Source organism: Scophthalmus maximus, chromosome 5 (assembly GCF_022379125.1).
Source record: "Scophthalmus maximus strain ysfricsl-2021 chromosome 5, ASM2237912v1, whole genome shotgun sequence".
Classification (NCBI taxonomy): Eukaryota; Metazoa; Chordata; class Actinopteri; order Pleuronectiformes; family Scophthalmidae; genus Scophthalmus; species Scophthalmus maximus.
This window is the reverse complement of record NC_061519.1, coordinates 6,036,972-6,054,648: the sequence shown is the minus strand read 5'-3', so window position 1 is coordinate 6,054,648 and position 17,677 is coordinate 6,036,972. Positions and strand designations below refer to the sequence as shown.

The 17,677-nt window shown below is 44.5% G+C and overlaps 2 protein-coding genes across 4 annotated transcripts; both read right to left on the bottom strand.

Moving 5' to 3' along the window:
* Positions 1–626: 626 nt before the first annotated feature.
* LOC118311657 (scavenger receptor cysteine-rich type 1 protein M130-like) lies at positions 627–8,783 on the bottom strand. Its single transcript, XM_035635677.2, has 10 exons — positions 8,694–8,783; positions 7,843–7,875; positions 7,489–7,740; positions 6,466–6,753; positions 6,085–6,384; positions 3,980–4,285; positions 3,600–3,902; positions 2,933–3,259; positions 2,118–2,203; positions 627–2,023 (listed from the first exon to the last, which is right to left on the bottom strand). Exons 1-10 carry the CDS (start codon positions 8,776–8,778, stop codon positions 1,889–1,891), a joined length of 2,115 nt encoding a protein of 704 aa, XP_035491570.2. The 5' UTR covers positions 8,779–8,783; the 3' UTR covers positions 627–1,888.
* Positions 8,784–9,084: 301 nt separating this feature from the next.
* On the bottom strand, positions 9,085–17,637 carry LOC118310951 (dynein axonemal intermediate chain 4-like). Of its 3 annotated transcripts, XM_035634362.2 has the most exons (18): positions 17,478–17,637; positions 17,264–17,396; positions 16,984–17,150; positions 15,039–15,145; positions 14,437–14,593; positions 14,043–14,182; positions 13,347–13,484; positions 13,048–13,233; positions 12,797–12,936; positions 12,446–12,532; positions 12,170–12,324; positions 11,761–11,918; positions 11,372–11,493; positions 11,158–11,256; positions 10,511–10,737; positions 10,271–10,424; positions 10,099–10,161; positions 9,085–9,871 (listed from the first exon to the last, which is right to left on the bottom strand). In XM_035634362.2, the coding sequence occupies exons 1-18, from the start codon at positions 17,534–17,536 to the stop codon at positions 9,830–9,832; spliced, it is 2,334 nt and encodes a 777-aa protein (XP_035490255.2). In that variant the 5' UTR covers positions 17,537–17,637; the 3' UTR covers positions 9,085–9,829. The 3 variants fall into 3 exon arrangements, with proteins under 3 accessions (XP_035490255.2, XP_047187872.1, XP_047187871.1); XM_047331916.1 differs by lacking the exon at positions 10,099–10,161 and having other exon boundaries at positions 17,478–17,636; XM_047331915.1 differs by lacking the exon at positions 9,085–9,871 and having other exon boundaries at positions 9,878–10,161.
* Positions 17,638–17,677: the final 40 nt, after the last annotated feature.

Here is a 17,677-nt window from a genome sequence, read left to right as displayed (position 1 = left end):
TGTACATCCAGGGAAAGGACATAGAGAGAGTGGACTCTTATAATTACCTGGGTGTTCACCTGAACAATAAACTGGACTGGACAGACAACACCTTGGCGCTGTACAAGGAGGGCCAGAGCAGACTGTACCTGCTCTGGAGACTCAGGTCCTATGGAGTGCAGGGGGGGCTCCTCAAGACCTTCTTTGACACTGTGGTGGCATCAGCCGTTTTCTATGGAGTGGTCTGCTGGAACAGCAGCATGTCAACAGCTGACAGGAGGAGACTAGACAGACTGATCAGGGAGGCCAGCTCTGTCCTAGGATGCCCCTTGGGCACAGTGCAGGTGGTGGGAGAGTGATGGACAATGACTCCCACCCCATGCAGGACACTGTCTCTGCACTGAACAGCTCCTTCACACCGGTCGCAGGTCGCAGGTCCTTCCTTCCTGCTGCTGTGAGACTGTCCGAGCAGCACTGCTCCCAATAGAACACATACACACACACAGGACTCAGCCACTATGAAATAACTAACGGTGCAATAACCAACTGTGCAATATTTGTATTTTATATTTTTTAATATTCCACGTGCAACTATTGCATTATTTAATGTTATTTTTTTGTAAAATTTTGTACATACTGACCCTTTTTTGTAAACTTCTTATATATTTTTCTGTCCACTTTGCTGCTGTAATACTCGAATTTCCCCAATGTGGGACGAATAAAGGTATATCTTATCTCATCTTATCTAGAACAGCCTTTAATATTTAAGGGCCCGAACACTGAAGGTGAGGTGCCCCTGGTGTCCACCAGAGGACGCCATGCACCAGAGGTGCAAGGCCCTATCGTTTCCGTAAGGATTATTACTATTATTATTATTATTATTATTAGGGCCCGAGCACTGAAGGTGCGGTGCCCCCGGTGTGTAGGGGACAATAATTGACAATAAGCTGTGTTGTTTTCTTACTCTTCACTAAGTGCTGCAATTTTGCCTCATACTCCACTTCCAAAATCAATGCAATGAATTTCTAAAATGACCGGTCTGCTGATTTTCTATATACTTGGTTTGTGGGGAATATTCAGAGGAAACCAACGTGATTTCTGAGATTAAAATTGTAAAATTTATGAGAGAGAAAAAACATATCACGTTTTTTTTAGATTAAAGTTGTAAATTCATGGGGGGAAAAAATGATTTGAGAGAGTTATTTTTCATCTTTCCAAGTCAACATATATCTTTCTTTGAAGAAAAAACAACAAAATCTGTTTACACACTCACATAATGGAGACTTATCTTCCTTATGGGAACAAACAAAAACAACAACAATAATAATAACTTCATTTCGCAAAACTAGGAATCAAATATCGACTAAATAAAGGTTTACTGTACATGTAAGTATAAGCGAGATTGAAAAGTAAAGATGAGTATAAAATGTAAATGTGTTAATAAAGGAGTAAATAAAAGCAGTGACTTATATATAAACAAATGACAATTTAACAATAACTGACAATAAGCTGTGTTGTTTTTGTTACTGTTAACTTTTCCACAAGAGTTTAAAGTGCTGCAACTTTCCCTCATACTCCACTTCCAAAATCACTGTCATGAATTTTAAAGGATAAGCCGCTGATATTCAGAGCAAAGAAATGTAATTTCTGAGATTAAAATGATAAAATTTACGAGAGAAAAACATTGTTTTAAAAGTTGTAAATTAATGGGGGAAAAAAACTTGCCACTTATTGATCTGAGCAGACTCTATTTGCTTTATGTTGGTGAGCCTGTGCGTTTGTGTTACTGTAACTTCGTCTTTGAAGAAAAAGAAATAGCAATGTGCATCTCAGATATTGTACATTGACACATTTTCAATATCTGGATGAAATCCATCTAAAGCCTCTTCCCATTGCGGCTGTGATCATTTTATTCTACGTCGACACGTGACGATCGATGTCCAGCAGCAGCTGTTGACCTGTGGGGGCGCTGACGAGTCTCAAGCCTCTCTCTCTGTGCGATCAGTGGCTGGAGGTTCTTCTCTCTCCTCAGGCGTCTTCCGGCCTGGAAACACGCAACAGCAGACACTTCCTGTCAGCACTAATTCAACTGCTCTACTCTGACTGAAGGATCGACGCTGGTTGTGTGTGTCCGTCACCTTGAAGTGGAAGTAGAGGATTGTGGTCGACACTGTCAGAACCAGCAGCGCCACGACACATCTGATGATCAGATCAGTCACAGAAGCTGGAAGAGATTTTAAATCATCACATCTGTTCCTCTGACATAATTTTAATTATTATTATTATTATTATTATTAATAATAATAATAATAATAATAATAATAATAATAATAATAATAATAATAATAATAATAAAAACAACTGCCTTGACAGTTATAATGTGTTTTATTGGACATAAAAACAACAGATTATCAACACTGTTACCTGGTTTATGGACAGAAATGTTTGAAGAGAGTAACACTGCATTCACACCCAACGCAACATTAATTATTCGTACAAATAGATTACGTACAAAGTCGATGCAATGACGCGAGTGGACAACGAATTTCGTGGCACGACGAGAATAACGCCAAATTCGCTTCATTTGCTCGAGTTGAGATATTTGTGTGTTTGTTCAGAGGAAGTCTGTCGGAGAATCTGGAAGGTGCAAATATTCGCAGGTTGTGTTAATTCGTGCGAATGACACGATTAAACATCTGACAGAGAGTTGTTTTCACCCCCAGGGAATTTGGAAGGATGGAACATGGACCAAAAAATAATCCATTCAATTATGCAGTTGATCCGGACAAAGCCAGGATTTTGTCTCTGACATTGCAAGATAGGGATGTTTTTTTGGTTTGTTTGTTTTTTACATTTTCACAGATTTCCCAAAGAACAATTCATGGATCATGCTCAAAAAATTCTTAAGCATTCTTCAGTTTGAAAGGTCGACACAGATTCTGCAGTAAGGTACCTGAGACAATTAGATGGAGAGGCCGGCTCTCAGAGGAGAAGTTATAGGAGAAAACATAGACGTGGTAAACACATGTGTAGTCCCCTCGGTGGGCGCTGCGCGCAGCAGGGAACAGGAAGTGGGCGGAGTGATTGACAGCCGGCAGGGTGTAGTTCTGTGCCATGTCGGAGGTGTTGAAGAGAAGGTGGAAGGAGCCTTCTTGGTACTGTGGCTCAGTAGAACATGTGACGGTGAAGCTGGACCCCAAGAGCACATGATATCCCTGCTGCTTGTCCCCGGAGACCCCAACAATGGGCGAGACGGAGACGTTTGGCTGAACCAGCAAACCTGTAAACATAGAGAGATGAAGCGTGACGACCGGCGCACAGCTCTCACTTCTGTACAGCACCGCTACGAGAACAAGGGCTTGATGAGGTGAGATACTGTGCACTGTGGCGATGAATCTATGACTCTCAGCCGTTCACATCACTGAGCCAATCAGACCCTGTGTGCGGATCCACGCAAACATGTCATGGGTTCTTTCTTGGCCCACGTCCCATCTTTCCAGAGAGATTCGTGGTTAGTCCCAGTTTTTGCGTAATCCTGCTGACAAACCAACAAACATACAAATGGACAGGGGCGAGAACATGACCTCCTCTGAGGAGGTCACCTGACGGCAGCAGGTTACCTGAGCAAATCACGTCAATGCCAGCGTAGGTTTCAATATCATCAACTTGCATCACACATTCCCAGAGGGCAGATTCCAACTGGGCACAGGAATTCTTGATCCACCACACAAGTCTGTCCAGCGAATTATCTGTAATGTTTGTTGAAACAGCAGAACCACAATCCAGCTTTGTGCACACTTTATCTGCCAACATCTGGTCCCATCCATCCCAGTCCGCCACTGGTCTCCAATCTCTCTGGTGGTTCACCTCCAGTTCGCCAGCGCAGCGACTTCTTTCACCCACCAACCTGACTCTGAGTGGATCTGTTACAGGACAGAAAAAAATATTTTTGAGGGGGTAAGAATGTGGCAAGTCAAAGGTACGGTCAGTCATGTCCTACATGAGCAGGTGAGTCCAACAGCTTTGTCAGGTGAACAGGTGCTTGGAGCGGAGTCAGACCATTTGCAGTCCAGGAGATGAGACTCATTTCCTTCACACTGGAACTCTCTGCTCCACACTGGAGCCTCCACTTCTCCATAGAGCGCCCCCTGGAGGACTGAAGGAACCCCACAGTCAAGCTCCCTGCAGACCACCTCTGCAACCTGCTGGTCAAACTCCCCTTCACACACCGATGACCACGACTCGTCGGACTTCACCTCCAGTCTGCCTGAACACCGGCTGGTCCCGTTCACCAGCCTGACCGACTCTGGAAAGTGACAGGACCAAAGAGAATTTTTAGGTTCCAAATATGCAAGCAATATCTGAGCAAAGCCACTTATTTTTCTCCTCTCATGGGAGATCTGGAGGCATTCCCAGACCAGATGGGACATGTAATCCATTAAAGCTGCTGTCGGTAGGATTGGCAAAAATAACTTTTTTTCATATTTGCTGAAACTGTCGCTATATGCTAGTAGTAATATGTGAGACAGATCATCTGTGACAGACTCTGGGTCATTCAGCGCCCTCTACTGCCTTTAATGCCATTTGCCAGAATCCACCGCGCCCGATCAAAACTGTCCAATCACAGCCAGGGGGCGTCTCTCTGCTCTGTCAATCATTCAGGTACGAGCTGGGCACCGCTGTCCAGTCCCAGTCGTTGGATTTTGAATTCTGAGACTATGTCCACACTTCTCTCAATCCTACCGACAGCAGCTTTAAGCTGTGTGCTGGGTCTGCTTTGGAAGCATCCTCCCAAGTTGCACGTCTTCGGAAAACATCCAAAGGGAGCTAGACGACCATGAGGCGTCCTTATGAGATACCCAAACCACCTGGAAGCTCTTGTTCAAGCTCTTTCCAGATGTCTGACCTCACCCCCGCTCTTAGGGTGAGCTATGCCTACCTGTGAAGAATGGAAACTAATTTGGGCCACCGTGATCTAATTCTGTCGGTTGCCACGATCCCAAGTGTTCACTTGTCATTTTTTAGATGGTGGGTCTCATGTAATATGAGCCAAGCAGTCTGAGGGCAGACGACAAGGGGAAGAGGTTGACGCAGGCATCAATGACTTTGGGAAGATCTCAACACTCACTCGCTGTAAAGCCTCAAGTTGAACATTTTGTCCCGCGCCATCTCATTTTTTTCAAACCAGAAGTTACAATGTTTCCAGAAGCGCGGGATGTGGCCTGACTGAGAGCTCGAGGACACTGTACATCCATCTGCGACCTGCACCCATTGGTTCCAGCTGTCAATCACACTGTATCCATGCTCCCATACACCTGGTGCTTAATGGTCTGTTTGACTGTAAATGGGCCATATTGTACAAATTGAACATTATGCTGTGTTGAAAAAGACGTGAAACTAGAGATTGGACCATAAACTCCTCAGAAAAATTGCCAACAAATTAATCTATAATTATATCGAGACTTTTGGAAAACAAGATGCACAAGGCTCTTCTCTTCCCTTTGACTTGATTTGCGAATAACGCATGGTTTTCACTTGGAAATTCATGTCTTCTTTACAAGCTCATTTAAACAGCTGGAGCCATGCATGGGAATGTTAGACCAGGTAGCTTAACTTTTGCATTTCAAAACTCGTATCTGCACTATTATTTTAGTGCTTTTGTATCTTGAGAGAGTAATGTGATCTATAAAATACCCAATACAGTACTGTAGGACAGATTAGATGTAGCTAGCCTATCACCTTCTTTTGATGTGGGTACTTAGCAACTATAACAGTAATAATAATAGTAATATCAATGAACATTTGCTATTCCCTTATTTACAGAGAGGGCATGCAGCAGGCCAACCAAGAAATCCTACTGGTTCTTCGTCCTGATCTACAGTGACGCAGACACTCCAGCAGGCACTTAACAGACAGGCTGCTTATTCACCCACTTCCAAAAATGCTGTGAGACGGTGTCAGGCTGCAGTTTGTGGACTTTACAAACATGTGCTTCTAGTACAAGAACAGCGTAAACTGGATAACCTCAGAGTTCAGCCTCATTCAACCCTCGACCTGACAGATTACCACAGTTCTGGCGGTATTATTTTTTTCTACTGGTGTTACCTGAGCAGGTGATTTCCAAGCTGGAATAGCTCCATTCATAGCTTGTTGTCAAACATTCCCTCAGTTTATATGTGGACTGAAAACAGGATGAGTTGATCCTCCACACAGTACGTAAATAATCTTTTGCCCTTTGTGTTGAAACTGAGGAACCGCAGTCCAGCTGATGACATATTATATTGACTGCCTTCAGGTTCCAGACAGAGTCTTTAGAATTCACTGCTCTCCAGACTCCACGATGTTTCAGCTGTAGTACACCAGAGCAATGGCTGGCTCCTCCCACCAGCCTGACATCACCAGGGTCTGTACAAAGACAAACAAATGATTAGTAATCGACAGGAAGTTACTTGAAACAGACGGATCAAGTCAAAGCTGTGACTCTACCTGAGCAGGTGAGTCCAAGTGTTCGGCCCGATGAGCAGGTTGATCTGTGACACTCCAGGAGATGATACTCATTTCCTTCACACTGGAACTCTCTGCTCCACACTGAAGCATCCACTTTTCCATAGAGCGCCCCCTGGAGGAATGAAGGAACCCCACAGTTCAGCTCCCTGCAGACCACCTCTGCAACCTGCTGGTCGAACTCCCCTTCACACACCGAGGACCACGACTCATCGGACTTCACCTCCAGTCTGCCTGAACACCGGTTGGTCCCGTTCAGCCTGACGGACTCTGGAATGAGAGAAGCAGTGAGGAACTTACCTCCACAAGGGAGGTTACGTTTTCACCCCGGTCCGTTGGCTTGTCAGCAGGAATTCACAAAAACTACTGGGCAGATTTATTCAAAACTTGGCGGCAGGATGGGACCAGAGACTGTGAAATGGAAGTGCTCTGTAATGACTAGCAGAGGGCGACTCCACTAGCAGTTTCTAAAGAAGTCTCCGAAAATGACTCTACTTCTCACTTGATTTATAACCATCACCTCCTTTTCGGAGCCATAATTTACCATTTTACTCTTTTAGAATAGTTTTTCTTTTTGCTGTGAGGTGACAGTGCTAACCAAGTCTTGTTGTGCCTAAATTTAAAGTCCCAGTGAATCAGACTTCACATGTTTGATTCCATATTTAGAACATGAATCTATGGAGGAACTGTGGTGGACATTAATTATTGATTGGTGTTTACAGCAACCAGTTGTAACAGAGTGGACAGTAACTATCGGCTGAACAGTGGTAGTCATGACGACAGCCTGCTCTGTTGTCGAGGACTTCTCACCAACACCTTCACCTCCACCTGTGGATTTAAACAATGAATGGGACGGAGTAGGTCCCAGTGCTCCGCTAGCTAACTGGCACCATGTCTAGTCATGAGGAGGAGGAGCTAAAAACTCCAGAGAGCATGGAGACAAACTGTCATTTCCAGCAGTTTAGGAAGGATTAACCTCCAGCAGCAGCTGGTTTGACAACTGACCTGAACATGTGATCTTTAGGGCGGGCCAAGGTGGGTTATAGTCAAACATCGCATTAAGGTTCTTGAGTGGAGACAGTGTCCTGCTTCGAATTGTTTGCCACGACACAGCAGAGCCACAGTCGAGCTGCCTGCACGCCACAGCTACTAACGTCTGGTCATCCTCTAGCCTCCCATCTCCGTTGTAGTTTATCTCCAATGTACCAGCACAACGAGTCGCTCCTTCCTGGAACCTGACACCATCAGGCAGTATTACTAACCAGAGACAGAAAAGTAAAGAGTGAAGTCGAGTCACTTACATTTATAAAGGGAAAATAACAGAAAAGACTCTGAATGTGACTCTGGTTCATCCTTTACCTGCAGCACCGTCTGTGTCTCTAGCCCAGAATCCTGAGGACAAACAGAAAATAAACATGAAAATCATTTGATATAGCTGGAGCAGTTTTCTGATGACTTTCTGCTTCAATCAACTTCTATGATTTAAAGAAACAGGAAATTCAAATTCAGGAATTATTAGCTGTTAATTGTATTACCTCCGCAAAGGAGTTTATGGGTGGATTTGGATTTTGGATTTTGGATTTGGATTCTTTATCATCTGTGCAGGTCTCCTTGTTTCTGTACAGGGATTCATAAAATGTTTTAAAACATTCTGAAATTTTGTCAGTTTTGAAAATGTTTCACTATTAGATTTTAGTTTCTGTGCTATATTAGAAGATTGTTGTTTTTTTATGCCTTAATGCCAACAGTCTGCTTGCTCTGTTGCCATTTTCATAATATTTTTGTTTGGTAAACCTTAGATTTCCCTCAATGTTTTCAGTGATTAAATTATTTAGTGTATTTTTAAGTAAATAAGCGGTTGGCATTCTTTTGTGTTCTTTTCTAGTTCTATTTTATCTTCTAATTCAGGCTGTTTTGCTGCCCTTACCTTTTTCCTTGCTTTTGCAAATGAAATAATGCGTCCTCGAATACATAAGCCTTAGCACAGTCCCATATAGTAAGGGATGAGATTTCGGGTGAAGAATTTATATCTCTGTTCAGTTTTTTAACCAGAGGTTCTGCAGATACCAGGGAAGATTCAACACAGGATGTTTGGCCTATTTTAAACACACTTTCATACACGGTGAACACACACGGCAGTTTGATGCAGCTCCTCTAAAAAGTACATCATCATCATCATCTTCATCATCATTATTAAACCTGAGTCGTACCTGAGCTCCAGAGAGACAGTAACACAACCAGCGCTCTGTGATCCATGTCCGCTCGGCATGTGGTCTGAAGCAGCTCAGTCCTCATCTGCTCTCTGCTCTTTATCACCAACAATCAGCTCCAGCCCTCATGGAAATTTATGTAAAGTTCATCATAAAGACGCAGCAAGGCCCGTTATCTCTCAGAGCTCCATATCAGATATTCTGTGGCCTGCATATTGTGAAATATATAAAACTAAATATAACTTCATGCTCAGAGATAAAAAAAAAAAGTTTCTCCTGCAGCAGATTGATGCTCGTGAACTTGGAGTCAGACAGACAGTCACACAGTAAGACAGACAGTCTGTCAGACAATCAACGGTCTCAGTTGAATCAGGTAGACCGAGACCATGGATGTCTAAAGCAGAAGAATTTATTACAAGAACTCAATTTAAGTCAGGAACACTCTCCTCATAGATTTAACCGTTTATTGCAACAAATGGAAATACAGTTAGGCTTGGAGCTGATGGCTCCATTCTCAATAATGCTCCCTGTATTTAGCCAGCAGCATGATAGGCCAAGAAAAGGAGCGCGATGCAGAAACCCCCCCATGGGTATCGAGAGTGGGCCCAAGCAACACATTTATTGCCATTTTTAATATTTGAGACATATTAGGACTAAAGTAGAAAGGTGGAGCCTGGGGGGGAGGAGCTTTGCAACCCACTCGGCAGTATCAGGTGCAGAAAAATGTGGTCATCAAACCACATAGAAACACTCTGTCTCTGTCTCAGTACATTAAGGACAAAGGGCGTCCAACCTTGCAACTAAACTCAACATTTTGAGAGTCAGGACATTCAAATCTTTATCTCCAGGTATCAGATACCGACATCCTGTAGATTTCAAGTTACTGTCTGTAGTTATTTGCCAACAGCAGCTGTAGTTATGTTCAGTTCTGTCAGTAACAGTGGATATAAACTCCAGGTGTCTATACAGTAGAAAAGATCACATCGTTTCTAAGAACATCTCAAACTACTTCTGCAGCATCTACAAAAAGACTATCGACCTCCTTCTGAAGAATCTTTTTTCACTTTATTTCTCTGTAAATATGTCCGACAGGTCCAGAGAGAGATTCTCACTTGAATCTTGAAAATGACTTCTCCCTATGAGGAAGCTTCAGAGCAGAGGTCTTGCAGAATATCCACCTGGAAGAAAAGATGCAGAGATGCCCTCAGTCGTCCGACCATCGGATATCTGTGTCTCTGACTGAATTCCAAACTGCACTGAATGCTTCACAGCTCAGTGACGCACGTCCCCACGGTGTCAGGAACACGTTTCAGAGTAAATAACTGAATTAATAAATAAAGCCTGTTATTGACATGTTACATGTAAGAGACACATGACATTGAATTGATATTTCAGTGTGTTTGACCTGGACAAACTCAGATGAGGAGACAAGTACACCTGTGCAGTCCGAGCTACAGCCAACACGTTCCTGTTCTTAGAAGATGTAGATCATTAGGAAAGAATCCCAGCATACAATCAGATTGTTGTGACATTCAACTGACTCAACATGACGTTGTGGTGATGGACTACAGTCTCACCTGGCTGCTCTCTCCCACTCGCAGGTTTTTGAGCTGGTAAACTGTCACTTGTCCGTCACTGTCTCCAACCAGGACACAGTCTGCACGTGAGGTAAACAGCAGGGACTTCATGGTCACGCCAGGGGCAGCGGGCTGCACAGCGACGGGGTCCAGGCTGAAGGAGATACAAGGGACACGTCAGAGAGACGACCAGGCGGAACGTTAGCCAGACGGACAGATTCTCTCCCCAGTCTGACTCACAAGCTCGAATTCAGGTCCCAGATCTCCAGCTGTCCCTCGTTCACGGCCCCAAATATAGTGGCCCACTTTGGAGACCACTTGATATCACACACTGCCCTCTGGATAGAGGTGAAGCCCAACACCGGGTTGAGCTGGTCCAGCTTCCACAGCTGGATGGTCCAGTCAGAGGAGCAGCTCAGGAACACATCAGGACTGAGTGGACACCACGCGACGCAGTTCACAGCACACTGACAGGGAACAAGATGATGACTCTTCAACAACAACATGTTATCATCAACCTGGGAGCTCCTTTCAAAGGGCCTTTACATTTATTCCAACATGTTGGGGGACTGGACAGGCAGGACTACATGTCGCTTAGTGGTCCGATGATTCCTTCAGTTGTGTGATGATAACAGAGAGAAGCCAGGCAGAGCCAGTGCAGGTGTGTACAAAGTGCTTTGTACAGAAGAGCAACACACAGCAGCACGAAGTCCTGCTACACAGACCCAATCCAAACTAGAGTATCAGGAAACAACTGAAAGTGTTGTGGGAGTTACAAAATCACAGTTAAAGGGATGAAATATAAACTTCTAGGGTTAGTGTAGAATAATGAGCGAAGACCTGAGGTCGTCAGTAGGCTGTAGAACTTTTTATCCAGAAGAACTCACAAAGTGTTTCCTGAAAGTATCCAGAAAGTGCTGATTGTTGGAGGAGGAGCAACTGTGGATGAGACCTTCCTGTGTGCCGACCAAGTAGACACTGGGGTCCTGGTGACACAATGACAACAGTCACAACAGTCAAGGTCAGAGGAACAACTGTGTAGCTGCTGTAGGCTCTGCTGTGATGAGCCTGGAACCTGCTGGAGGTGTGTTCAACACGTACTGTTGGATAGAAGTCAAAGCAGAGACCAGGAGTCATTGCTGTCAGAACACTCCCTGTCTTCTCTGTGTTGTTCCCTCTGGCCTTCTTCTTCGTATTATGAATCCTCTTGAGCTTCATCACGTCTGTGACAGAAGAGGCACAGCTGGTTTGAATAGTCACGTGATAACAATACGCCTTGTTTTTTATCATCTGAATCATGATTCTACAAACAAAGACAGCAACTAAATATGAATCTCATAGCATTTTTTAAACATTGAATTTGTGGTTTTGTGTTTGCACTTTCAACAAGACAGGAATGTCACTGGGTGAGCTCTCAGGGCGGACTTTTCAATGGGTTCCTTCAGATTTCATGTCAACTCAAACCACCAGCTGCAGCTGACCACACATACCTGTGCAGTCGAGGCCAGTGTTGAATTCGAACCACCTGCTGATCCTGCCTTCAGCAGACACAGAGAAGAGCTCCTCTACCTTCTCTCCTGCGAAGCTGAGTCCTTGTTGATTGTACCTGAGCTGCCACACTGGACCCAAGTGCTTTTTAAGACACTCGCTGCACAAACACAGAGCAATACTGTAAGTGACCTCACTGAGTGCTCCACTAACTCCACCCAGTAAGTTTACACCCCTGCCCTTGTTTGTAGGTTTGTTGGTCAGGAGGGTTACACAAAAAATCCTGAACAAAGTTCCTTTAAAACTTTGAGAAGGATGGGACATCAGACAAGAAAGAACCTATCACATTATGCTGTGGATCTGGACAAAGGGGCGGATCCAGGAACTTTTAAACACACACAACATACTCACCTGCTGCTAACCACGTGTGAGTTTTGTTCTCGACCCTGCACATCGTAGATAGCAATGTTGCCATTGAGCATCCCCACAGCCAGTCGACTGGGGTTGTTGGCTGAGAAGTCTAGAGAGGTGACGGCACTGTCGCAGTGGAGGACACGCTCAGGCCACTGCAAAGGGGAACACATGATGACTCCCACATGCACTCACGTGCCACTCAACGTTGTGTGTGCAGAATTTTGCACTGGAGCAAGTCTGCCAGAGTAAGTCAAGGATAGAAAAGGGTCTTACTGTGGGGTTTTTGAGGGACCAGCAGCACACCAGGCCTGGTGTCAGGTCGCCGGAGTCATTTTCACCATAACCCACAGCCAGGAGGTCCTAACAGAAAACAGACACATGAAGATTTTTCTTAGCCAATAGAATAATTCAAAGATTTAACAACATCCAGCACAGGCTGGATGTTGTTGGCTCCATGTCTCTGAATCACAACCAAGATTTCAGATTTGTTTCATGATTAAATAGGTCTGCAATGTTCAGTGGTGGCTATTTGCCCTGGATGAAGAAACAATTGACCAATCAGAGCTCAGCTGGCAGGATTCAGAACAGCTACATCGTCCTCCTGCACTGCTAGCAGGCAGTTACCGTGTTCTTCTTGTTCCAGGCCATGCTTCTGACACTGCGTCCTCTGTTGAGCTCACAGCTGAAAGCCCACAAACGCTGCAGAGCTGGAGGCCCACCGCTCTCTGTCTCCTCCTTCCTCTGCCTCACCGGGAAGTCTGGGTCTGCCACAGTCAGTGATCACAATCACAAAATGTTGTGTGTGCGTAGGGAGGACCGACCAGTAAGCATGTTGATTCAACTGCATTATCACTTGTGCTTCTGAAGTGTGTTACCTTCCAGTACAGGCAGCTGTCTGTAAGCAGCCAGGTCCGGTTGGAAGGTGTTTCCCAGGATGCTCTTCTCCATTACTAGTAAGCAGTTTTGGAATGTCTCTGATTGCATGATGAGCTGCAGGTCTGACTCCGCACCCGAGGTGCTGCCAAACGCGTCCACCTCCTTCAGTGAGCTAACAGCAGTGGCTGGAGAGAGAGACAAGGAAATGATACAAATCATACTCTGAGTCTTTACAGGCAGATTCATGAGCATCCTTTGTTTTATAGACTGGACGCAGCAGAGCGTCTGTGGCTGTTACCCGTGCTGGCTGTGCTGCCCACTGACATGCTCCTCTCTGCACTCCTGCTCATGTCCACAACCGCCTCTGGATAGTTGGTCTTCTGTGGCACAGGGCTGCACAGAGCATCATATATGTCCCAGGTGCTGGCAGACGTAGCTGTGGACAAAAGACATACAACACTGAAGGGTTGTTTACATCTAGATTTAAAAAAACATCAATCAAACTTCCCTCTGTTTGCAGGTTGTAAGTTTGCAGATCAGTTTATTCATCTATTTTGATCATTGATTAACTGTTTAAGATTAAGTTGAACTTTAATTTGCTGCCTTCAGCTTCTCAAATATTCTCAAAATTCTCTTCAGCTTTAGTTAACTGAAGATTTCTTTGGGTTTTGGAAAAAGCATGACATTTAAATCCATTATTTTGAACCCAAAATGCGATGGGCCCCTTTTTATGAATTTGTCCACATGGCAAATCTAAGTCAATTATTGTCTCCTTTAGTTCTGTGTCTACAAGTCCTGAGGGAAACGCGTGGCTCTGTAGCTGCTAAACGCAGCATCACGTCCACTGCTGCTCTCTGACCCGTCTCCCATCTGCTGAGCTGGTCGTGGACTGAACCAGAACGGTGATGCTTTGTGCCGGACACAACATGTCCACAACCAGTGAAAGCAACGTTAACATAGTTACGAAGCTCTGAGGGAAAACAATGAGCCTAACCTGTGTTCACCATGACCACGGCATCACTCTGGACATGTTTGTCTTTCGCGGCTCCGCTCAGCGTCTGCATTGATCGCTCCATGTACTTATCGTTGCCCATTCTGTTCCTGCAAACTTCAGCATACTGACGGTTTCTCTCTCTGTAGGATCAAGGTGAGAGCCAAAGATCGAACCAATCACTGACTGATTAGTCTCACATCACCAGACCCAGAGGAGTGTCAACACTGATCAGTACTGCCCAACAGAGAAAATCACTTCAATTCCACAGTCACTGCAGTAGTCATGCAGTAGTACTGCATGAGTACTGCAGTAGTACTGCATTAGTATGTGTGTCCCATTGGAATTATAATAAAAACGTGGTTAAGAGATTCAGGAAGAGGAGAACTTTACTCACATGATAGCTTCTGATTCATCAGTGTCCACCGACATGACGGTGGAGGGTATGTCCAGCAGTGAAACGCTGTCCGTCTCCGAAATGTAGACGTCAATGACTTCCTTCAACATTTCTTCTGTCACCTCCTCTTCCACAGTGTCTCTTTTCTTGTGCTCGTCTGGCAGGAAACACAAGACATGAGACAAAATACAACAAAGAGATACGGTGTGTTACAGCTGTCTGCTGCAGAGAACAAACTAAATGTGACTCTGTTTTACTGCATTTAGGTGAAAGGGGCAGTAAACGACTTTGGAGAAAGCTTGTTTCTCTCTTTGGGTGAGGTCGAATTGGTCAAAAAATATTTTGGGAAAGTTTCCTGAATCATCAATCAAGTCATCCAGAGGTAATTCCTCAGCAGCCATGATAACAGTTGTTCGGATTCGAAGGCCAAAACCATGGAGTTGCAGCTTCACCCGCTAGCGCGTCTCTTAGCGTGTCAACGAGTGATCTTTACAAACCGCACACAGTGTTTCGTGGTGCGGTCCGCACCGTCTTTTTGGTTTCGATTTACAGAGCCTGGGCTGAGCCGAAGAAAGGAAGAAAAAGGAAATGTTGTGATGAACCTGGGTAGTTGATGGGAATGTCTCGTTTCGAAAATATGTCCTCAATCTCTTCATTTATCGACTCTATTGCAGACAGGCTGGATATTCTGCTGCTTCCGAACAGGGACCTAAGGGAAAACATTTTTAACATTTTTAATTTAGAAATTTGCCAAAAATAAATCTCAAGCAATAATTATGATAACACATCATATTTATAGAGCACTTTTCCAAGTGCACAAATACGCTTCACAATCAAACAAACAAAACAAAACAAAGGATGAAGTTTAAAGGTTGAAGGTTAAAAGCAAGAATGAAGAGGTGAGTTTTGAGGGCTGTCTTGAAGGACAGAAGAGTGTTGGCATTGCGGATATGGCTAAGAAGGTCAATGTACTGTACATATGATTTACTATACTGGGCCCAGTTTTTCAAAATATTTAATCCAGAATATAATGATCCGGATTTGGCCATCCTATCTTTTGCTATCCAGGATCACGTGATCCGGTTAACTTTCGTACCGTTTTTTCAAAGCAACATTGGATTGGATCACCCTGATCCAGATCCAACCATTCCAGGATTACAAAATTTCGGATTACCAGTGATCTCAATGGAACTGCATATCACACGGAAGGCTGTTAGGTATGTAGACAACAACAGGGAGAATAGCCAGTGGAGTCACTCAAAGTTAATTTATTTAAAGAATCAGAAATGTCTTTTAAATTGTCAGATCTCTCATCTGACCCACAACAAATAAATAAAAAAGAATATACATTAATCTTTTATCTGCTGAAGACTCAGACAAACCTCCTGCTTGTTCTCAGAATGAGGGACTGACTGGTCATGCAATAAGGGATGCAATTGTTAGAAACTATTTTTTAATTGTGTAATTGTAATGAATAAAAAGTGATGAATGAAAGTTTAAATTGAATACATTTTGTTTGATATTGATAGCTATTTGGAGGATCATTTCAGGGGAACAAAATTTCCCAATACAAAAAACTTTACCGTACCAAAAGCCACATTTAATTAATATACTTTATCATTATAATGGTTATCATTCAGGTTCAAAAATAAATTCATGTGAATATACTACATGACATAAATGTATATTTGACCAATTTCAAAGATATGTAGCATTTTGTTCCTGAAATCCAGTCTGAATCCAGCCATCTGCTGGGATCAGAATAATCCTGATTTTGTGGATCAAAGTTATCCCGATCCTTCCAAAAAAGTTTTGAACAACGCAAAATGAAGGTTTTGATCCAGATTAAAACCAAGATTGGATTACGTGATCTGATCCAAATCCATTTTCTACTTTTGAACAACCCATTTTCAAGATTTGATCCAATCCATTATCCAAAATCCAGTTGGATAACCTTGGAACCACTGGGCCCAGGTTCTCAAACTGTGGTATGCCTACCACTGGTGGTACGCGGGAGAAGGCGCTGAAATATATATAAAATATATATGGCCCAATACCATAAAAAGAATTCGAATGCAAATACTTGGAATGAAGATGTCACTTTAATGCAATTTAAAAATATGTTTTGCCTTTCCTATAAAAGTCTGTTGTTTAGATATCCGCCTGCTAAGGTGACGTTCATGAACGTTACGCGCGCACCCCGTACTCCTTAAGAAGAAACATATTTTCGTGAGACTGTAATACAGTTGTTATACTTGTGTGTGTGTGTGTGTGTGTGTGTGTGTGTGTGCGAGGGAGAGTGACACGCCCCTTGCAGTGTATGAGAGTTGTGTGGAAGAGTTGTCAGATGTCAATACTCTCCAACTTTTATTATAATTTGTATTTAGCCTTAAAAAAAATTGTGCGTACGAGACTGTGATTGTTGTACAGTGGTGATTTCCTCGTGTTCTCACTCAGTCGGCCTATATGCGTCGGTCATAAGGCTGGTGCTTGGAGAGCCTAATATTTGACTGATTGAGTACATTGTTGGCAAATATGCACATGTACCTGGAGAAGGGCATGGTGAAGCTGCCCGCGGCCGTCGCCTGCTCGGAGGCTGATCCACCAGTGATGTCCTCCACAAAGAACCGGTCGACTTTGGCCTGGTGCGCTCCTGAAGGATCCGCCTGGCTCAGAGGCTGGGGAGTGACGTCATTGCCGTCGTCATCCAACACCTGCAGCCAACCAGCCACACAGACGGTCACTGTAGCTCCGTCATCATCATCACCATCATCATCATCATCATCATCACTTAACCCGCCGCCGCGCGTGAGACACACTCCGTTACCCGAGCCGCGTGTCTCTTCTCCAGGACCCTGCTCCCGGCGCACAGACTGAAGCGCCTCCTGCCGGACGCGTGTCCGGCGCCGTGGCTCACCGCGTGCCCGCCCGACGCGGACACGTTGGCCGCTCGCGAGGACCTGGGGGGACAAGAAAGACAACCGGTCAGTGTGTGAGCGCCCACGGCGACACGGCGCGCGGCGGCGCACGCGTGGACTTACGGCCTCAGCACGAGGGCGCGTCTGCTCCTCCGCTCGTCTCTCCCCAGCGAGGTGGACATCGCAGCAGAGTTGGTGTAATGTCGTCACCATAGCGACGCGACGCTTCGCAACACGGTCGCCTTGTCCCCCTGGTAGCCCTCCCCTTCCTGCCCCTGATTGGCTGGAAGTCGTTATCCTCATGGGTGATGTAAATGTTGACT